Source organism: Lissotriton vulgaris, chromosome 8 (assembly GCF_964263255.1).
Source record: "Lissotriton vulgaris chromosome 8, aLisVul1.2, whole genome shotgun sequence".
Lineage (NCBI taxonomy): Eukaryota > Metazoa > Chordata > Amphibia > Caudata > Salamandridae > Lissotriton > Lissotriton vulgaris.
In genome coordinates this window covers 56,221,828-56,241,519 of record NC_141696.1, presented here as the reverse complement: position 1 = coordinate 56,241,519, position 19,692 = coordinate 56,221,828, and the positions used below count along the sequence as shown (strand labels likewise).

The 19,692-nt window shown below is 49.3% G+C and overlaps 1 protein-coding gene across 1 annotated transcript in view; it reads left to right on the top strand.

Moving 5' to 3' along the window:
- DNHD1 (dynein heavy chain domain 1) overlaps positions 1–19,692 on the top strand; it is a 682,720-nt gene that overhangs the window by 300,162 nt on the left and 362,866 nt on the right. The window contains exons 20-21 of the mRNA XM_086933691.1: positions 4,568–4,693; positions 8,433–8,530. Of these exons, the coding sequence (XP_086789817.1) occupies positions 4,568–4,693; positions 8,433–8,530 (224 nt within the window). The remainder of the gene's footprint in view (positions 1–4,567; positions 4,694–8,432; positions 8,531–19,692) is intronic.

The window sequence follows — 19,692 nt, the reverse complement described above, 5'->3', positions numbered from 1 at the left end:
TGACTCTTTCGCTGACGCGCTGTTGTACCATTCCCTTCGGGAATCCTGCAAAAAGATGGGGCCCCAATTCCCGGAGGAGCCACGCACTCTGGACGCCCTTCAAAATTTGCTTTCACGGCCTTTCCCCCCAAAAACTGGTATCGAGACTGTATAACTGCATGCAGGAACAGGCCCCGCTAACAGTGGCCACGGCCAGACAGGCTTGGGATGCGGACCTAGTAGACCCTTTAACGGATGACACATGGGAGTACTGCTGTAAGCAGCTCACGGCATTGTCTCCAAACTATCGGCTGCGGCTCATCCACTTCAAATTTCTGCACAGATATTATCGAACGCCGACACTGTTACACCGCATGGGCATCCGCGCGGATGCCTCCTGCTGGAAATGTGGAGGGGAAGATGCGTCCTTTATCCACGTAGCATGGAGCTGCTCCAAACTGGATGCATACTGGTCGGAGGTCTTTACAGCCATTAATCAAATCACACATAGAAATGATACACCGTCACCACTCCTGGGGCTGCTAGGCTATGTTAAGGATACTGAACCCTGCGATAGGAAACTACACGCACTACTCCTCCTCTATGCTAAAAGACAGATCGCATTGCACTGGGGCAGAAGGGCTCTCCCCTCGTTCACGGGGTGGATTAGAGATGTAACGTATGGACATACACAACTAACGCACTACTGGGAGACTATGCCCACTGCTTCCAGACCTACTGATATCTGGGACCCATTCATTCAGTGGGCTAGGGAACGTGCGAGCTCGGACACCTCGGGGAGGTCTCCTGATACAGGTGTTTCGGATGATATGGGCTGACTGTGTTCATTAGGTGGTTGCGTGATTGCTGCTCGGCGAGCCTGTGCTAGTGCAGACCTACCCTGACTTGCCGCGCGTTCAGGGCCTGCGACCCCGCTGCTCCTGTGTATGCCACTGACCCTGTCCCCGCTGACCCTCCTGCGGCCTCGAACTAGGTGGATGGCCCCACTCGACATCCTCCCCCTCCCCCTTCCCTCCCTCCCCTCCCCTCCCCCCCCCCTTCCCCACATCCGCCTACAAGTGAAAAGTGTGGGAGTCGCCAATCCCCCACCCTCTACATGACTCGTCTTCTGTTCATGGCGATTCAGCGCAGGTCCGCACAGATCAATGGATGGATGGTATGTTGTGTAGCTGTTTCTACGTACTTGCACCGAAGTTTGCTGTTTTTGTTCTCTGTTTGTTGGCGGGATACTTTGGGAGAAAACAGTGCTGTTAGACGTATCCTTTCAACCTGCCGCTGCAGCAGGTTGCTGACTGCTGTTCGTTCCGAGGCGGCCTAGTTGCTTTCTGATTCATCTGCGTGTCTACGACACTGGGAAAAAAGTAAGACCACTTACATGCTGAAGTTGCACTGCTCAAACCCAAGTTTTTACTGTATTATATATCTCTCAGGGAGTACTATACACGGCCAGCTTATGGCCCCCCGAACTGTTTTACTGAACCTTGTGCATTGTATACCTGATAGCGGCCTGCCTCCGGGTTGTTGGCGTGACGCAGTGTTAATCTTCTGTCTTCTTGTTGCAAAATAAATGTCTTACACCAAAAAAAAAAAAAAAAAAAAAGATGGAGATGCACTAGCCTGGGCTAGAAGCGATGTAAAGCTCTGTACTATCGAGAACATTTTCTTAGCATTGTTTTTAGCAGAGTCGATATGTATAGTGAAAAATTCCCTTTTAGCCTGAGCTATGGCCTCATTATAGATTTTTTGCTTGTCTCTGAGCTTCAGCTTGGCTGGGGGGCAGTAGTCACCTCGGTGCCATGCTCGCTCAAGAATCTTGCATTCGTGTTTTAATTCTCTGAGTTCTGGGCTGTACCAGGGTTTAGAGGGAGATCCCCTAGCGGGCCTAATTACGTTCATCTGGGCAAGAGAATTAACAGCCTTTGAAACCCAGCTGGTGAAATCATCTAGTCGACTCTCCAGGTCACCCGAGAGAGTGGTTCTAGAGGTTTTCAGAGTATGAATGAGAGCACCAGGGCAATTTTGCCAAAGGCCGGTTTGCCACTCCACCCTCACCCCTGACCCTTAAGTGCTTACCGTCGTCCACCTGGCAGTCTTTTCCACAATTCCAGCTGGTGGAGGTGGTTCCACCAATGAAAGGGATGTCCAAGTGAGAAGAAGGGGCTCCAATCCAGTGAAGTGAGGCCCAGTTCTTTGGTCCCCTTTGGTGGCACCCCACTGTAGGGGTCAGCCTCGCTACTTCTTTGTGAACATGCATGACCAGAGCAGGAAACTGGGCCACCAAAAGGGCCACTTTTGCACCCCGATGTAACACTCCCGGTACTAGTAGACCTTAATCAATCTGATCGTCAAAACTTAATAGGCTACCCCGAGCTGAGCCCCCCCTTAGGGGGCCCAGCCTAAGCTGGGCCCCCTCCTTTCACTGTATTCTCCCTCCATGCAACACCATCTGCCCCGCACCTCAAGTCCAGGTGGGTGGAGGGGAAAGACCAGAGGCTGGAGCACAGCCAAGGGTTAGGCAGTAAAAGGAATCCGGCATCCAGAAGCATTTCTGCATGGTCTGCCTTAGGCCCCACGCTTCTGGTCAGGCGCTGCATTTTCTGTTGCCAAATGGCTACCACCTCTCTCGGGCCCCTTCTGTTCTCCACCTCCTCTTACTCAGCAACCCCACAGGACTCAATTTCGGGACTGCTACTCTCGCCACAGTACCACAGCTCCTCCCTTAACAGCCCTTCTTCTAGGACTGACTTGGTCAGGAATCCGCCCTTCTGGCGCGATTCTTGGACCAACACTGTCCATTTATGGCAGTTGCTTGCAGGCCCTCCTGTACTGATGCCGCAGGGCTCCACGCTGCTCACTAGGAGGTTAGACCACAGCTCAATTCATTGCTGCAGGGGGTGAGCTGCCAGCCAGTATTTCACAGGCACTTCTCTCTTAGCCCTGCAGACTCAGAAGGCCAGGTACAGTGGGCAAGTGGCAGGATATCCATAGGATTAAGGTGGGGTCGATGGCGTTCGCACAATGCCTCACTGGAACACGTCTGCCACCTTGGGCAACTGGGCAACGCCCCCCAACTCTATTACTCCTATATACAAATGTGTGCAAGAGTGTTGCTAAATGTCTCTTCAGTAACATAGAACTTTGTTTCTGATATATCAGTTTGTTTACGTCTGTCTATTTTTCAAATCTTATTACATTTGGGAGCTATTTTATTGGCTTCTTGATGTTGTGTTGGGATTATCCCGTCCTCTTAACTGGCTAACTTCTTTTTTCTGTCAACGACTTTGCTGGTGTTCTTTCAGTGTCTCTGGAGTTGCAGATTCCTTTTGTTTCATTACATAATGATTTTCTTTCAAAGGCTTGGTCTTTTTGAAGCTTCTGGTTCACACCCTCAAAAGGTCAGGCACTCTTACCTCACCTTCTCAGTCCTGGCTGGGCCAACAGCCGCCACTGCACATGTTCATGCATGTAATGCATGTAGGGTTTTTTTGTGGGAAAAACTGGGGCCACTGCAAAATGTGTGCACTGCTTCGAATTGGAAACTGGAACACCATTCCCACCAGACTTACCGCAGGACCTGGAATAAGCTCCAATTTGCTGGTGCTCCTGGTGCTGCAAGAGTGTGAAGAACAATTCCATAATCCCAACCTATCAGTGGGGTACAATTTGGAAACAAAGACTTGTTCATCAGAAGAAATGGTTCTACGAGTGAAGAATTTCTTGATGCTAACGTTTTGAACCATTTTAAGTCACCCTCTATCTTCCTCTGTTTCTGGTTTTACGTGTTGGACCATGGATAACACGAGTAAGGTGTATATGAGCTGTACAATGATAGAGGGCATTATATAGCGGTGCCAACGTATGAATTTGATTAAGAAGACTAGCATACTTAAAGTATTCTTTCATGGCTTAGGATTGATTATAAAGAATGTACATTTGTAGAGTATACATATCTTCTTCATTGCTTATTTCCCACTCTTTCTTTTATATTTGTTGTTAATTTTAAGCATGGGCGGAGTTTGCGGAATTCCACGGAACTCAAACGCTTGTGGAACTCCGCGTAGTTCGGCGAAGTGCGGTCCGTCATTCGCACTGATTTTTAGCACCGTGTGTTTGTCCTGCGATGTAAAATCAGTGCGAACAGCACCACTCGCATCGCAAGAGGACACTGCTTCTTTCTGCGTCTCAAGTAGAAGTTCTACTCGAGCTGCAGCTTCCTCAACGCGAACAAAAGGTTTCTCAACGCGAGCAGTAGTGACCATCCGCGACCGCCTGCTTTGAGATATCTCGCCTGGAGGTGGTCTGGAGAATGATTTTCCTTGCTAATGTTGGCAAAAAACTCCACTCTGCAGGATTTTTTGGGAGTCCGCGCACTGTTCGGAGTGGGAAAAACTGCAAACTCCACGAGCACAGCAAGATTTCAAGTCCAGGCCTAGATCACTTGGTTCCTTGATTTGTGTCCTCGTCTTTTCTCCTGCATGAACTCATGATGTCCTCTGTTTTGTCTTTGCCTCCTACCTTGTCATGCTGGTTTTGGATTTATCCATGATCACTCTTTCTACCTTTATAGACATCGAAAAGCTGAAGCTCCTCCTGGAAGATAGCCTTATGACCCTGCAGATGCTGCACTACTCGCCCAACGCTGCTAGTCTCTGGCCAGAAGTGGAGGTCTGGACGGCCACTCTCCAGGACATTGGTGAGACTCGAGAGGGGCTTTTTGGATGAGTAGTACCTGGGCAGTGTACCTATCACTTCTTCCCTCTTGTACATGCTTCACTTCTGAGCCTAGACTCATAAGCAGCCAGAGGTGTTTTTGGGTTGATCTGTGTGTGAGAGCTGAAGGTCAAATTATTAAACTCTAGCGTGAAAATTCAAACTTTTACCCTTCCAAGGTTGGTGAATTAGTATCATTGCATTAGAATATTAAAAACATCTGTTACTTAACAGTGGCATGATGTGATGTAACCAATCTGGGTACTAACTTGAAAAAGTTAAGTCATATTATAAGCTGGTCCCCTACAAAATTTAGAGGTATCATTTTCAATGCAACAACAATCATTCAATTCCAGAAAATGTAAATATATGCAGATCCATTTACCAACAACCAAAACATTTCTTTGCACTAAATGAATACCTTCCTAAAATTAAATTCATGTTTTAATTTCAGCACTTAAACATTAAATTTAAATATTAAATGTAAACATCTGGGGCCTTATTATACATATGGCGCATTTTCCTTGATTATGCCGGATGCAGCTAATAAAATGAGAGCTCGGGGAAATCAAGGAAAGTGCATACTTTATTGCAGCCCTCTGGCGGAGGGAAAGGGCGTCCAATGGACCTCCAGACATCCCCTTGCAGGTGGGTTCGGTCACTCACTGCATCCACTTGCGAGGGGATCTCTAATCCCCTTTAAAAGTAAAGGCAGGTTGCTGCCTCCACTGTGAAAAACATGGAGCGGCTTCAAAGCAGCCACTCTGGTTTCACAGGCATGTGCTGCCCCCCAGGACAGCACAAGTTTGCAGCTGCCCTGGGGGCAGCGCATTCAACATAATGCAGCGCATTTTCATTGTTTGTGCTGGGCACACCTTTTAAAAGCTGAGCCCAGCGCAAACAATGAAAATGCGCCATGTGCATTATTATTATTAATAATATGAAGTTTTATATAGCGCTAGCCATACCCAGGGATATCGGAGCGCTTTAGAACCGTTCAAATGCATAGACCAAACAAACATTCACAGTAAGTACAGTGCAGATATCAGCACAAGTGTCAAGAGTCTCGAGACAATATCGGGTATACACTTTGCGTATTGGGGTTGACAATACGTACTCGTAGTACCTTATCATGATGACCGTAATCTGGGTATCCCACCCCCATCGGTGGGTATTGTCAATAGCTCTTCTGCGTCTCATGCCCCTTTGCTAGGGACCGAGCAAGGAAAAGATTTTTGAGTTGCTCTTTGAATTTTGCGAAGGAGGGGATAGTTCTTATATGAGGGGGATAGCGTTCCACATTTTGGGCACGTTTCCCGCGAAGGATCGGGTTGCAGTGCTTTCATTGGGATGAGTAGTAGCGTGTTTGAGCTCCGGAGGGACCTGGTTTGTCCGGCTTTTTTGAGTTTAGAGGCCAAGTATTCAGGTTTGCCTGTGTGAAGGGCTTTGTGGGTGAGGCAGGCTGTTCTAAAACTGGCACGCATTTCAACTATGAGCCATTTTAGTTCTCTGAGTGCGCGTGAGATATGGTTAAATTTCTTCACTCCTGTGACCATTCTAGCTGCTGCGTTTAGTGTTGTTTTAAGGGGGGCCAGGTGCACCTTTGTTGAGCCTGACAGTGTTGCGATCCCATAGTCTAATCTGGATAACACCAGTGATTGGGTAACTTGTTTAAGGTCCTTGGCTGGGATGAAAGGTTTTATTTTGTTCAATAGCTTTAAGTTCAGGAAGGCGCTCTTCGCAGAGATCTTAATGTGTTTGGTCATATTCAGTTTCGGGTCTAAAGTGATGCCTAATGATTTTACAGAATCCGCCAGGGTGATGTTTCCATCGAGTGTATCGATCACAGATAGCCATTCTGTAATTTGACGGTTCTCTTCTTTGTTTGATATGAGAAGTATTTTAGTCTTGTCCTGATTGAGATTTAGGTGGTTCCTTGATAGCCAGTGTTAGACTTCTCTGAGCGTGTCATTGAGTCTCTGAATGTCGTCAATGGATGTGGTTTCCAGGTAGATCTGTGTTTCATCGGCATAAAGGTGGAAGGGGATGTTAGCTTTTCTGAGTGAGGTTGAGAGTGATTCCATGTAAATGTTGAAAAGTTGTGGGGAGAGCACTGATTCTTGGGGGACTCCCTTGCTCACTTGATGTAGGTCAGACGAGCAGTTTTTGATTTTTATTCTTTGAATGCGGTTGTGGAGAAAGGAGGAGAACCATTGTAAGATCACCTCATCTAGACCTGCCCTTTCTTGAAGAGCCTTAATGAGGAGGATATGATCAACCGTGTCAAAAGCTGCTGATAAATCTAGGAGGATGAGAAGGCAACATTTGTCCGCATCTAATGATTTGTGCATGTCGTCGATGACGTTGAGAATCGCGGTTTCCGTGCTACATCCCATTCTAAAGCCCGATTGGTTGGCGTCGAGTAGGTCGATGCTATCCAGGTGTTTGGTAAGTTGAAAGAGCACGCATCTTTCTAGGGTTTTGGCTAGAAGAGGTAGGTTTGAGACTGGTCTGTAGTTGTTCAGATCTTTTTTGTCTAGGTCTGGTTTATTTAGCAGCAGCATGACTTGCCCCTGTTTGAGGCATTCCGGGATGATGCCGGACCGCAGTGAACTGTTAATGATCTTGCACCATAGTGGGGCAAGGGAGAGTTTAAGCTTTTTGGTCAGTTGACGCGGCAGAGGATCTAGAGCGTGTGACGTAGGCTTAGATGTAGAGATCAGGTTGACTATCTCGTCTTCATGTATAGGGCTGAAAAATTTCCACTATATTGAAGGAGATTTGTTTGGGGTGTCCTTGATACCGAGTGGCAGGATTTTGCTGAGGGTATTGATGTTGATGTCAAGTGAGTCAGTGCGCCTCCTGAGAGCTTCTTTGCCTCTGAGCCTGCGTCTGTAATATGGCACGGGCACAGAGGTAAAGGGATTCCCTCGTAGGCATAGTGCACGCCCCCATGCAAATGAGGGAACACCCTCTGAAGATAGCGCTGTCGCTCTATGGGCTTAAGCGCTATCAGTATTACAAGCGTCTGCGGCCCCTTCTGTAATACAAAGGTGCTCCCGAAGGCGCAAAGCAGGGGTATATGCCCGTTGTGCCCCCAGGGCACTTCTATAATACGGCCCCAGTAGTCCTTAAAATTCTAGCTTATTCAGCCCTATAAGTAGGCAGGTGCCATCAAGCACTGATTATTGGAATGTTTGCTAGACCTTTTCAGCAGGAGCGGCACCTCCAACATGGGCATTTCTTCTTCCCATTTCAAGCACTGAACTCAACAGAGGGGAATTGCTTTCCTGCTGCTGAGTCCCACTGAGGCTGGGAGGGGGCCGGGCTTGGGCTCTCGTTTGGGCTGTTGTGCTAAATCAGACAATTCTCTAGTGCATTTATTCAGAATCAGCAGTTTACTCTGGATGGAACCTTTTCCACTTATCATTGGCAAATAACATGTGGTGATTTGATCTTACTGCAGGGTTTCCCCATGTTCCTTACAGGGAAATGGGGGCGACGGTCATGATTCTCCCATGATTTAATGCAGTATGACTTAAATTCAGTAACACAGTAAAACTGTGTCAAATGTCTGCCATCTGATTACCATGCAATTAGCAGAGGTATGGTTTGTGGTGGGAGAGGAGGAGGGGATTAAGTCCTGCTGTACCTGCAGCCCTCTTTATAATCGCCCCTATATTCAGATCACACACTTCCTCGTTTTCGTCCTATTTCGACAGGGCTGTTCTTAGAACTATGGATCACCTTCCAACAGAAGTGGATTTTCTTGAATAAAGTGCTACATGAGATGGACGTTCCTTTCCCACGTTCAGAAATGGTAAGTTGGGTGTGCTTATTTCTCTCTCTGCTAAGGTCATGTGGGATCCATTTTTGTTGTTATCCTCTTCAACAATGGTATGAATCTGTTGAACCCGAAGTCCCATGTGTGCATCAATGAGTTGTTTTCCGAGGCCTTTAATTGTTCTCAAATTCCCTCTCTTGCTTCATCAGCATTTACTATCTTTAATCACACATAGGGCCTCATTTAAAGTATGGAGGAGGCAGGGTTGGACTAGGATTGTAATAGGCCTTGCCACCATAGTAAAAATGGCCCTCATTAGCAAATCAGATAGCTTAAAAAGTGGGCTGCATTTGCATATCAGCAGTTTTGAAAGTTTAACAACATGATGTATACGTTTTTTGCAAGTTATGAGAGGGACTATCCATTTGTGCTTGTTGTTGGTGATGCTTGTGGTCGTATCAAGGGATATCACCAGTAAAAAAGACCATAAAAAGGACAACAAACCAGGCCCATACACCATCCTGTCAGACCACACCTTGGGCATTGCCAGATTGCGCAACTTACCACAGTAAGATTTGGCTTTCCACATCTGTGTTTCAGTCCTGAGGAAGACCCAGGTGACGCGTGTTGAACTGCGCATACCTCTGGGTCGAAACGTCAACGCTCTTTCTGCTCATATCCACCAGTTTTCTCACCCCAAGGCCATAAAATTATGATAAGGTTGTTGTGAAAACATGGGATATAAAGTTATGAAAGGACAGACCCACATTGATTTGTAGAATTTATTTGTGTTATTTGTATGTTTCTGTATAGATTTCACTCATGATATCACTTTACCACCTTATTGCACTTGACTCACGAAAGTCTCTTTGTCTATTTGTTGATGACATTTTTTTTACTGTGACAGCCATAGATTTCCTTTAAAACAGTGTGAATACTGTTTCTGAACTAATGACTTGGTACTTTTGGTGTGTTTCGTTGGTTGATTCCAAAATATTAGTATTTTGAATTTGACGTTGACAAAACTTTCCTTGTTGTGTTGTATTGATTACTAAATGCTAAGCAATTGGGTTACCCGATAGAACCAACTGTAGAATACATTATCAACACCCAGGTTCTGAGGGACACAGGGTTACCCCATTATCATTAATAGATTGCCCTATAGGGCACCGTCAAGGCGGTGGTTGTCATTCCTTCTGTCACCCTGGCCAGAATATCGGCTGCCATACTTTGAGATATCCGCCACTGGTACTGCAATTTCTGTCGCTTGAGAGGAGCCAGCACCACAGCAACTCAGTTGGAGGCATTAAAAGTTTGATGAGTGGCCCCCATGTTTTAGGCAGCCACTCAGCAGATTCTTCTGTTTTCTAAAAACAAATTTCCAAAGTAGGAGTTTGTTTTTGAAACCGAATGACTCTGACAAACTGGGAGTTTTTTCAATGATGTGGGGGTCATTTTATTGCAAAGTGCATCAGCCCATCTGCTCTAAATAGGGCAGATGGTCTGATGCACTTTCTGTGTAGTATTTCTTTCAGCAGAGTCAGCGGGGCACCACTGTTGAAAGCATGATAGTCTGTGCAACTCAGAATAGAGGAGCCAGACTGTCAGGTGGTGGACATGGTACTCCACCATGTTTGTGGCATAGTGTTCCTGTCCGGCAAACTAAATCAGGCCCTTAGTGTTGACAAGCTTAGAGTCTGGGTCCTTGATTTCCAGATCACTGGAGTCTGCAGTGGAGGAGTGAGACACATGAGGATGCATGTGGGGAGGTAGAGAAGGAATGTCAGGTAGAAGGATTCACTGTTTTGTGCAAACAAAATCATCTGCAAGCGTAAGTCCATAGATCCATATTCATATAGTCAAGCCACACAGAGGGCTATGCCCAAAGATGGAACTTTTGACAAATCATACTGTGACTTTGGAATGTAAAAGAAGTTTCATTGACCGGGTGTTGGTTATGTAAATTGATTGGCACACCAACAAATACCTGAATCTGTTTGCAGTCATAAGCGTTTTGCCATTCTAACCCCTGAATGGTACTCCTGAAAAGGCTGAAATATGGTTTCCAGAAGTAATAGAAGGTGTTTCTCTAGAGGGAGCAGTGTAACCATGAAGAAAAAAGGAATAAAATGGTACATGTTCCAATGGACAATTCCCCCATGCACATTGACCTGTGTGTAAACTTCCAGGACTATGCTTTGGAATTTTTGGGAATTGTTAAAAGTGGTAAAGCTACTCAAATATATAATGAGTACATCTATGATGAGTAGATTTTTTACTTTCTCCACACATTTGTGTCTGGTACATTTCGATTTATGTACAACTTCGATATTGTTGAGGTTTTGTTTTTTTTGCAAATCACAAAGATACACACCTTCTTACTTGTACATACTAACATATTCTGCATTCAAGGCATGCGTTCATCACAGTTTCTGATGTTATTAAGCATGCATGCTAATGAGACATGGAATAGTCTCACATGTACATACATGTCAGGTTTTTAAAGCATGTGTACAAACACATGACTTTTATTGCGTGTGCGCAGTAGTTAGCCACATGAGTTGTAGTGCCTCGGTCCAAGGGAGGATTGATTAGAAGCAGCTCGTTGGTTGGGATCCTGTTTATGAATTAGCTGAAAGAGTCCAAGAGTAGATAAAATCCCTGTGGTTGTCAGACTCATCAATGACAGGTGGGCCTACGCCTTCTAGTCTGAGCCCTCCTCCTTTTCTTTGTGTGCCACCTACAGGCCATAACATTCCAGTACTAAGCCATGCCCAAATGCATCATATGCATACAAGTCTAGCCACACTCCTTCTGGATTAACTCCCAGTTAAAAATGTGCTCTGCTCTAGGTTGTGTCAACATCATTTCGATAAAGGATTACATTATACAAGCAGGTGGCACATTGTCTCAATGTATACAGATGCCGTTACGCTGTATGTCAAAGACCCTACTTCTAATGCCTCGCCAATACGCCAATACATAGAGAGCTTATGCAATTTAGCTGCCTCACGAGAATAATCATTAACTAGTCCAAGTCAGTTCTCCTTCCCCTTACTGCTATAACAAGCAAATTCCTTCTTGAGTTTCAATTGGAATGGTTGGACACCATCGTTCACATGTCTGGGCATATGGATAAGCAAGGATCTAGATGAGATCTACTATGAGAATTATGGCAGGACATTCACTTGGCTTGAAGACCATGTCCCAGTGTGGTCTCGATTGCCTGTTACTGGCTGGCAGAATTGCCATTGCCAAAATGGTACTGCTCCCCAAGTTTTTATACCTCTTTGTTAATGTATTAGTCCCGCTCACTAGGCACTAACACCACTGTATCTGCTCCAATCTAATACGTTTAAATTGGGCCGGTATACCACCAAGAGTCACATGGGAAGAGCTCAAATTAAGATTCAACGGGGAGGGATCTGTGCGCTGGACCGGGAGCTATATTATTACGGCATCCAAGCGGAGTTTGGGTACTGTTTGTACCACCCGGCCCCCTTTCAGCTGCATGTTGCCATTGAGACTGACAATGTGGCACCATGCCAGTTGAACACTATTGTTTGGGTACCTGCTGGATGCCCCAAAGCGGGAATTGATACAGTAAAATGAAATGTTTGGTCCTGGAACCACCTTCGGCAACGTGCAATACTCAACTGTCTGATGTGCATAAGACTCCAACACTTAGAAACCCAGTGTTTGCACGTAAGGTAGACTGAACAGTCTGCCTTCAATTGTGCCAACTGCGACTGACCTCCCTAGGCGATCTGTACCCAGTAAGAACATTTTTTTTTTAAATTAAATTTATACTTTATTGCACTCACAAGTTACATACACAGCCGACATCGCCTACAACCCGGAGGCCGGCGGCATCAAAAAAGAAACACCCTCCAATCCCTGGGTACAGGTAAGTTACACAGCCATAAAGACCAACAGTCCTAGGGCCGGGCGGCGAAACTGCAGGTGTGGAACAAGTGTGCAGAAGCAACAGTTCGTAGTATCTACCATCGGATGATCATAGCATATAATCAGGATGCACACCCCACAACGCCGACAATGTCAGACCCAGGGGCAGCGTGGCGTGCCAGAATGGCAGGATCGAAATAGCCACTTGGGAAGAACTGCGTAGAAACCCAGAGTCGAGGGCAAGACCAACGGGGACCCAGGGAAAGGTGTATAAAGGGGAGGAAACCCCCCAGACAATAGCAAACCCACCCACCCCAAAAGAAGAACAAGCCAGAATACCTAAACCCGTGCCCACCACCCACTTCCCACTCTGCACCCCAACCATGAGCCCCTCAGCTGGGCTAAGGGAGATAAGCAAATGCCCACCAGGGCAGGATGACGCTCTGGGAAGGGGACTGCGGTCGCCATGAACCAGAACAGCCGTCACAAGCAACTCACAACTCAAAACATCTCGAAAGTCAGGCGTGACTCACCACACTGTCACAACGTTAAGGCCTTCAACCGACACACTCCTCATCCACTGCTGACGCAGCCCCCTCCTCCTGCAGCACATCCAGCTCCACACTCTCTGGGTCCGACTCACCATCCTCTTTCGCACTTTGAAACGCTCGAAACAAACCCCAAAAGTTTTTGGGTCTACTCTTTGGAGGCAGGAGTTCACTATACACCTCCGATTGCGTGCAACAGTAAAGCAAGTCTGTTTCCCACCGTTTTCTAGTAGGGACTGGTCCCCGCATCCAGCACAGTGCTATCAGCCGCTTTGCCGTCAGTAATGCCATGTCCGCAAGTCGCCGCATAGCCACAGGAAGAGGTTTTGAAAAACCAAGTAAGGCGAGCGCCGGGTTAGGTACGATCACTTCACCAAGGATAGCGCTGAGGTCCGCAAAGACCTCTACCCAGTACTTATGTATGGCAGGACAAGTCCAGGCCATATGGAGAAAGTCTGCTGTGTGAAAGTGACAACGCTCACACTCCGCTGATTCTCTAAGGCCATACCTATGCAACCTCTCGGGCGTGTAGTAGACACGCTGTAGGAATTTAAAATGTACCAGTCGGTGCCTACCGTTGAGCGAGATTTTCCTGGTATTAGTCGCACAATAACGCCACATGTCGTCTGAGATGGGAGATTGGAGGTCAGCCTGCCAGGCCAAACGGGCCTTGGAGGGGGGATACTGCCGTTGTCTATCACCCAGGGACCGAAGAGCTGTGACCAGCTTGCGAGCCGAGGGGGTCTTGATGACATAGGTGAGTTCCGGCACTTCCGGCGGTTCAGCCAAGTCCGGGCCTAAAACGGAAAGGGCCGCTCTGCGAACCCTGTGATATTGAAAACTATGAAGTAGCGTTGCCCCGGGACAGGATTGAAGGACCTGCTGCAGCGTTTTCAGAGTGCCTTTTGAGAAGAGATCACCCATGGTAAGAATGCCTAGGTCACGTAGCGCCTTCAGGACGCCCTTCTCCGTCAGTGGAGCCAACCAGGCCGCCCATTCTACACGGAGCAAAGGAGAATACAGCAGCGTGCACTCACGGGAGCCAATCAGTGCATGCCAAGCATGATTCGTGGCAGCTATAGAGTCCAGATTGCCGACCCTCCTATCAGGCGGATAACACACTGTCGCCGGAAGCGGGACGGGGTCTGCAAAGAGTCTCTCCAGTTTCACATGAGGGATACCCGGATCCCCATGAATCCACATATGTAGGTGTGCGCCCTGAGCAAGCCTGTAGTATCGCTCCAGGTCCGGAGCCCCAAGGCCTCCTCGGTCGTATGGAAGGGTGAGCGTTTGTCACTGCACCCGCGGCTGTTTGCCCACCCACGCCAGGCGGACAAGTGTCTGGGTAAGTTGCCGGAAAAAGGCTTTGGAAAGGACTACTGGTATATTCACGAATAGGAAAAGGAACCTGGGGAGCACCACCATCTTCATGAGCGCAATCCTGCCCATGAGCGAAAGCGGGTGCCTGGACCACACTTCGACATAATCCACCAGTTTGGAGTAGGCCACACCATAATTCTCGCGTATCAGGACCTCCGGGTCCGTATGTATGCGTATCCCCAAATAGCGGATAGAGTCCGTGGTCCATTGCAAGGGGTACTCCGAGTCGAAAGGGAGCGTCACCGGAGTCAGGGGCAACGCTACTGACTTATTCCAGTTGACGCGGAGGCCCGAAAGAGCCCCGAACCTCACCACTTCCCGTAGCACCGCAGAGAGGTTAGCCTCCGGGTCCCGAACATATAGCAGAGTGTCATCCGCATATGTGGAGATACCGATCTGGTACGTCGGGAAGTTGATCCCTTCAAACCGGTGATACTCTCGTATAGCGCAGGCGAGAGGTTCCGCTACCATGGCATACAGCAATGGAGAGAGGGGGCAACCCTGACGCGTGCCCCTCCCAATTTCGATGGGAGCAGTGACCAGGTTACCTATCTTCAGCCTCGCAGTAGGTTTGTAGTATAGGGCTCCCAACATTTGCAGAAACGGCTCCCCTAGGCCAAACTTACGAAGGACCCTCAGCATAAACGACCACTCAACCGAATCAAAGGCCTTCTCCATATCCAAGAAGATGGCCACAGCTTTGTTTTCGTGTTTGACATGTTGGATCGTGCCTAGGACCGTGCGAATATTATAAGTGAGATTGCGTGAGGGAACAAACCCAGCCTGCTCCGGGGCAACCAGTTCCGGAACCAGCAACGCCAAACGAGTCGCAAGAACCTTAGCGTACAGTTTCGCATCCACATTTATCAGCGATAGCGGCCGGTAGGAGCCACACTGATTAAGGGGCTTGCCAGGTTTCGGGATGGTAATAAGCAACGCCTCTCTCATGGATTTCGCCATGCTGCCCTGCTGGCAAATGTCATCGAACAAGAGCATCAAGTACGGGACCAGCTGCTCTTGGAAGGCTTTGTAGAAGGACACCGTGAGACCATCCGCACCAGGAGCGCTACCAGATTTCATGCCTTCCAGCGCTTCCGTTATCTCCTCTTTCTGAATGGGGGCCATAAGGAACTCCCTCTGCCAGTCAGCCAGGAAGGGCATTCGGATGTAGCTCAAATAGTCGTCGATTTCGTCCTCGAGATGTGCGTCCCTCGAGGAGTAGAGGGCAGTGTAGTAGGCATGAAATTCCGCCAAGATGTCCTGCTCCTCCGTAACCACCGCCCCAGCAGCTGTCACCAACTCCTCGATAACCAATGGGGGCCTACTGTTGCGCATAAGGTTAGCTAGGAGTGCACCAGGCCGATCCCGCTCCCCATACACCCGTGCCGTCGCGTATTTGCCCATATGCTTAATTTCCCTGTCCGCCTCCTCCTGAAATTCATCTAGCAAGGACTTAAGCGTGACCGTATCAGCTGCGTCCCCCGAGTCCACTGCCTGACTATCCAGGGCAGCGAGTTGAGTCTCGAGCAATTGCAGGCGCCGCCTGATAGCTTTGAGCACCCCAGAATGCTTCGCCATAGTCATCCCTCTGATGTAAACCTTAAATGCGTCCCAGAGAACTTGAACGCTGTCCACTGAGCCCACATTGGTTGCGAAATAGGTCTCTATGTCTTCGGCGAGTTCCCCTCTGAAAACCTCATCTAAGAGGGAGTACGGGGGGAACCTCCACGTGAAGGGGGGGATCCTCTTGGGAGGAGCCACCAGCAGCAATAGCAAGGGCGAGTGGTCAGACAGCGTGCGCAGGAGAACCGTGCAACCCTTAACCATATCTAGCAAAGAGCGGGAAACAAACCAATAATCTATGCGTGTATGAATGTTGTGATAGGCCGAGTAGTGAGTGAACCCACCCCGCCCCGAGTGCCTATGCCGCCACACATCAAGTAAATCAAGTTTCACACATTCCGACAAAAGGAGGGACGCGGAAGCTGCAGGGGACCTAGGGGGGCCCGCAGATCTGTCAAGGTCCGGGTTCAGCACCAAGTTAAAATCCCCCCCCCCCACAGCATTCTAGAGCCCACAAACTGCCTGCAGCTGTCAGCAAGCGAAGCATAGAACTCCGGGGAGTCGTAATTGGGGCCATACACATTCACCAGCAAAAGATCATGATCCTTTCCAACACAGCGCGCAACCACAAACCTCCCTTCCGGGTCTACCGCCACTCGGGTCAGCGACAATCGGGATTTGGGATTAGCCCATATGAGCACCCCCCTAGCATGCGTTGTGAACCCCGCAGCGACACAAGCGGAGCCAAGGCCCCGCACCTGCAACATAGGGCTGGAAAGCGGCAAATGTGTTTCCTGCAGTAAAGCAAGGTCAATGTGGTGGCGTTGTAAATAGGCTAAGACCTTCCTGAGCTTGCGAAAATCGTTGAGCCCCCTTACGTTCCAGAACAGTAATCGCAGAGAGCCCAGGGAGCACTCCGCACTCAGTGATTCAGCGGTCGACATGGCAGATTAGAAAGGAAGATGTCGCAGAGCAGATGGAGTGACAGACACAGCGTAGTAGTCGGCAAAAACAAACCCCCCACCCGGCAAACCCTGAACCCCAAACAGCATTGCAGCAACAATACACGAGCACAACCAACAACCACCCACCCACAGCCGACCAACCCCAACCCGGTCAGACAGAGCATAGCACTACCCACCCTGAACCCACCCGAAACACCCCACTACAAACCCAGGACCCCCTAGAGGGTCGAAAAGCCGAAAGCGCAGGGGCAGAGGTTCTGGCCAGACTACAATACTCTCCAACAAGGGCCAGATACAATCGTTGCTCCCAGCCCCACCCCATTGCGTTCGGCACCCCACCTAAGCCCCAGCAGCAGAACAAGCAGAGTGGTGAACAATCAGTCCCAACGTACCACCGGAAGCACCCCCCTCGACAACAAAAGAAGAGCAGCAAAAGTTCGAGCTCCATTTCGTGGCACCACCACAAACCAGGCACTTTAAGGGTCACAAACCAAATGTTATAAAGGCAAAGGAGAGTCACATCGAAAACTGGAATACAATACATACAGTCACAGTGAAGTAGCCAGGCCAAGCTACGCAGCGTGAGACAGTTCAGCCTTGGCCCTCCAAAGACACAGCTTCCTCATCCTCCGCACGCTGATCCCTCGGGCTGTTGCGCTGTTCTTTGGCCCATTCCTTAAGCGATTTTTTCAGATCAGCCGGGTCGATGAAAAAATGCGAATGACCTTGTTTATTTATCCGGAGTCTCGCCGGGTATAGCATGGCATAGTCGAGCCCCATGTCCCTCATCTGTTTCTTGTAGGGGGCGAATCGCTTCCGCTCCTCTTGCACCCTTGCTGTGAAGTCAGGATAGAGGGAGATGTTCATTCCTTCAAACTGCAAGACCCCCTTCTCCCTTGCCAGACGGAGGGCCAGGTCGCGGTCCCTGTAGTTCAAAAGTTTTGCAATGATTGGTCTCGGTGGGAGGCCAGGCTGCGGCTTGGGACCGAGAGTGCGATGGGCCCTCTCAACAATAAACATGGGGGAGAAGACGTCCTCCCCCAGGAGCTTGTGAAGCAGCTTCTCGACAAACAGTTCCATCTTTCCGGTGTTGGTGGATTCCGCAACCCCCGTGATGCGGATGTTGGAACGCCGTGAACGCGCTTCCAAATCCTCCGTTTTGTCCTGTATGACCTGGAGAAGACGGCTGAATTGCTTACGATCCTTGTCCCACTCCGTTTGGGCCTCCTCCGCCTCCGGCAGCCTGCGCTCCGCCATGTCCAAACGTTCCACATGTTTGTCCACCCTTTCGGACATCCGGTCCATACGGAATGATAAGGCGTCGATTTTCGAGCCGATCGCGGACATACTGTCCTGCAGGCCTTTCTCCATGGCGCCGAGCATCTCACGAATGTCCGCACAGAGCGAGCCTTCCGCCGCCTGCGCTGATGTTTCCGGAGGAGCGCTCTCCGCGCCCTTCGGCTTCCGTTGCTCGAACGTGAGCTTCGGCTGATTTCTGTCTCCTTTCCCCATGGCAGAGGTCACAGAAAACGTGTCAAGCAAGGAGCAAGAGGCGGCTCGACGTAGGAGGAGTGCCTGGGGAGCGAACTACGCGAAGCAGTCCGGAGCACAGCAAGGAATGGCAGCCAAAGATGGCGGCCGCGAGCCTCGTGGCACAGACTAGTCCAGGGGGAGAAATCCAAACTCCGGCTTCACGCTACGGTGCAGGTCACAGCACCGGGTGCCGAGAAGTGCCAGTACACACCAAAGCACACGGCCCAATACCAGTGTCCTTCTAGTCCTCAGGCCGAACAGAGTATCGGCGGAGCCCGCCAACCGGCAGTCGTAGGGCGCTACTTCCCGCGGTCCGGTCCGTAGGTCACTCCGGGTAGCCCCAGGTCTCCACCAAGGGGGTTGCAGCAAACACACACAGGGCAGAGGGGCCAGAATGAACCCGCACTGGTGAGGACCGGGCCAGAATCAGCACCGGGCAGAAGGCAGTCCGGCAGATCGGGGCCGCACAGGAACCTCACGCCGCACGTAGTGTTACGTAGGGCGGATAGCCCCCAAGGATAGTCCGCGGATTGCGGCCTGGTCCGCAACTCCAAACTCCGCCGGTCCGGTGATCGATGCCACCACCGATTTCGATCAGGGAAGGTGCCCCCAGCAGCTCTAGGGGTCGTAGAAGCGAATTCCGCCCTCGCTGGGGATAGTGAGGCGCCAAAAAGGATCAATTTGACGAATATTAAGGGGGCTCAGGCGAGGAGCTCAGCTCTCACACGTCTTGCATGGACGCCAGCAAGCTCCGCCTCCCCCAGTAAGAACATTTTTCATGCTATATTCCCTTAGGTAATGCTCCCACTGCACATCCTTAGACATATTCAAGTTTCTCTGAACTACCTGCAAAGCACTTCACAGCACATTCCCCATCGCTCCTGCACCTGTGCATGCACTAGAGAAACATCTTGACTGTACACTACCATGGAAGACAAAGCCCTTCCCTGCACACCCAAGGCAAGAACTCCATGGCTGAGGGCCCTGCCTCCCTCTCCTACAGAAAACAATGGCAGTACTATTGCACTCAGACCGGTGTGCTCTCACTCAGTTTTAGATTGCAACTAATACATATCAAATTCCTCCACAGGGTGTACCACACTCTTGTGCTACTATGTAAAATTGGCCTAAGCTGGCTCAGTAGGGCCCTGGCGTCTTCTTCTTACAAGAGACCCATTTAATGAGTGTAGCCTACTATTGAATACTCCATCGTCACTTTCCCCACCAATACTGGGCATCTCCCACCATTAAAATGGCAGGCATCGAAATATTCTGCAAATCACACATAGGATGCGACCCTACC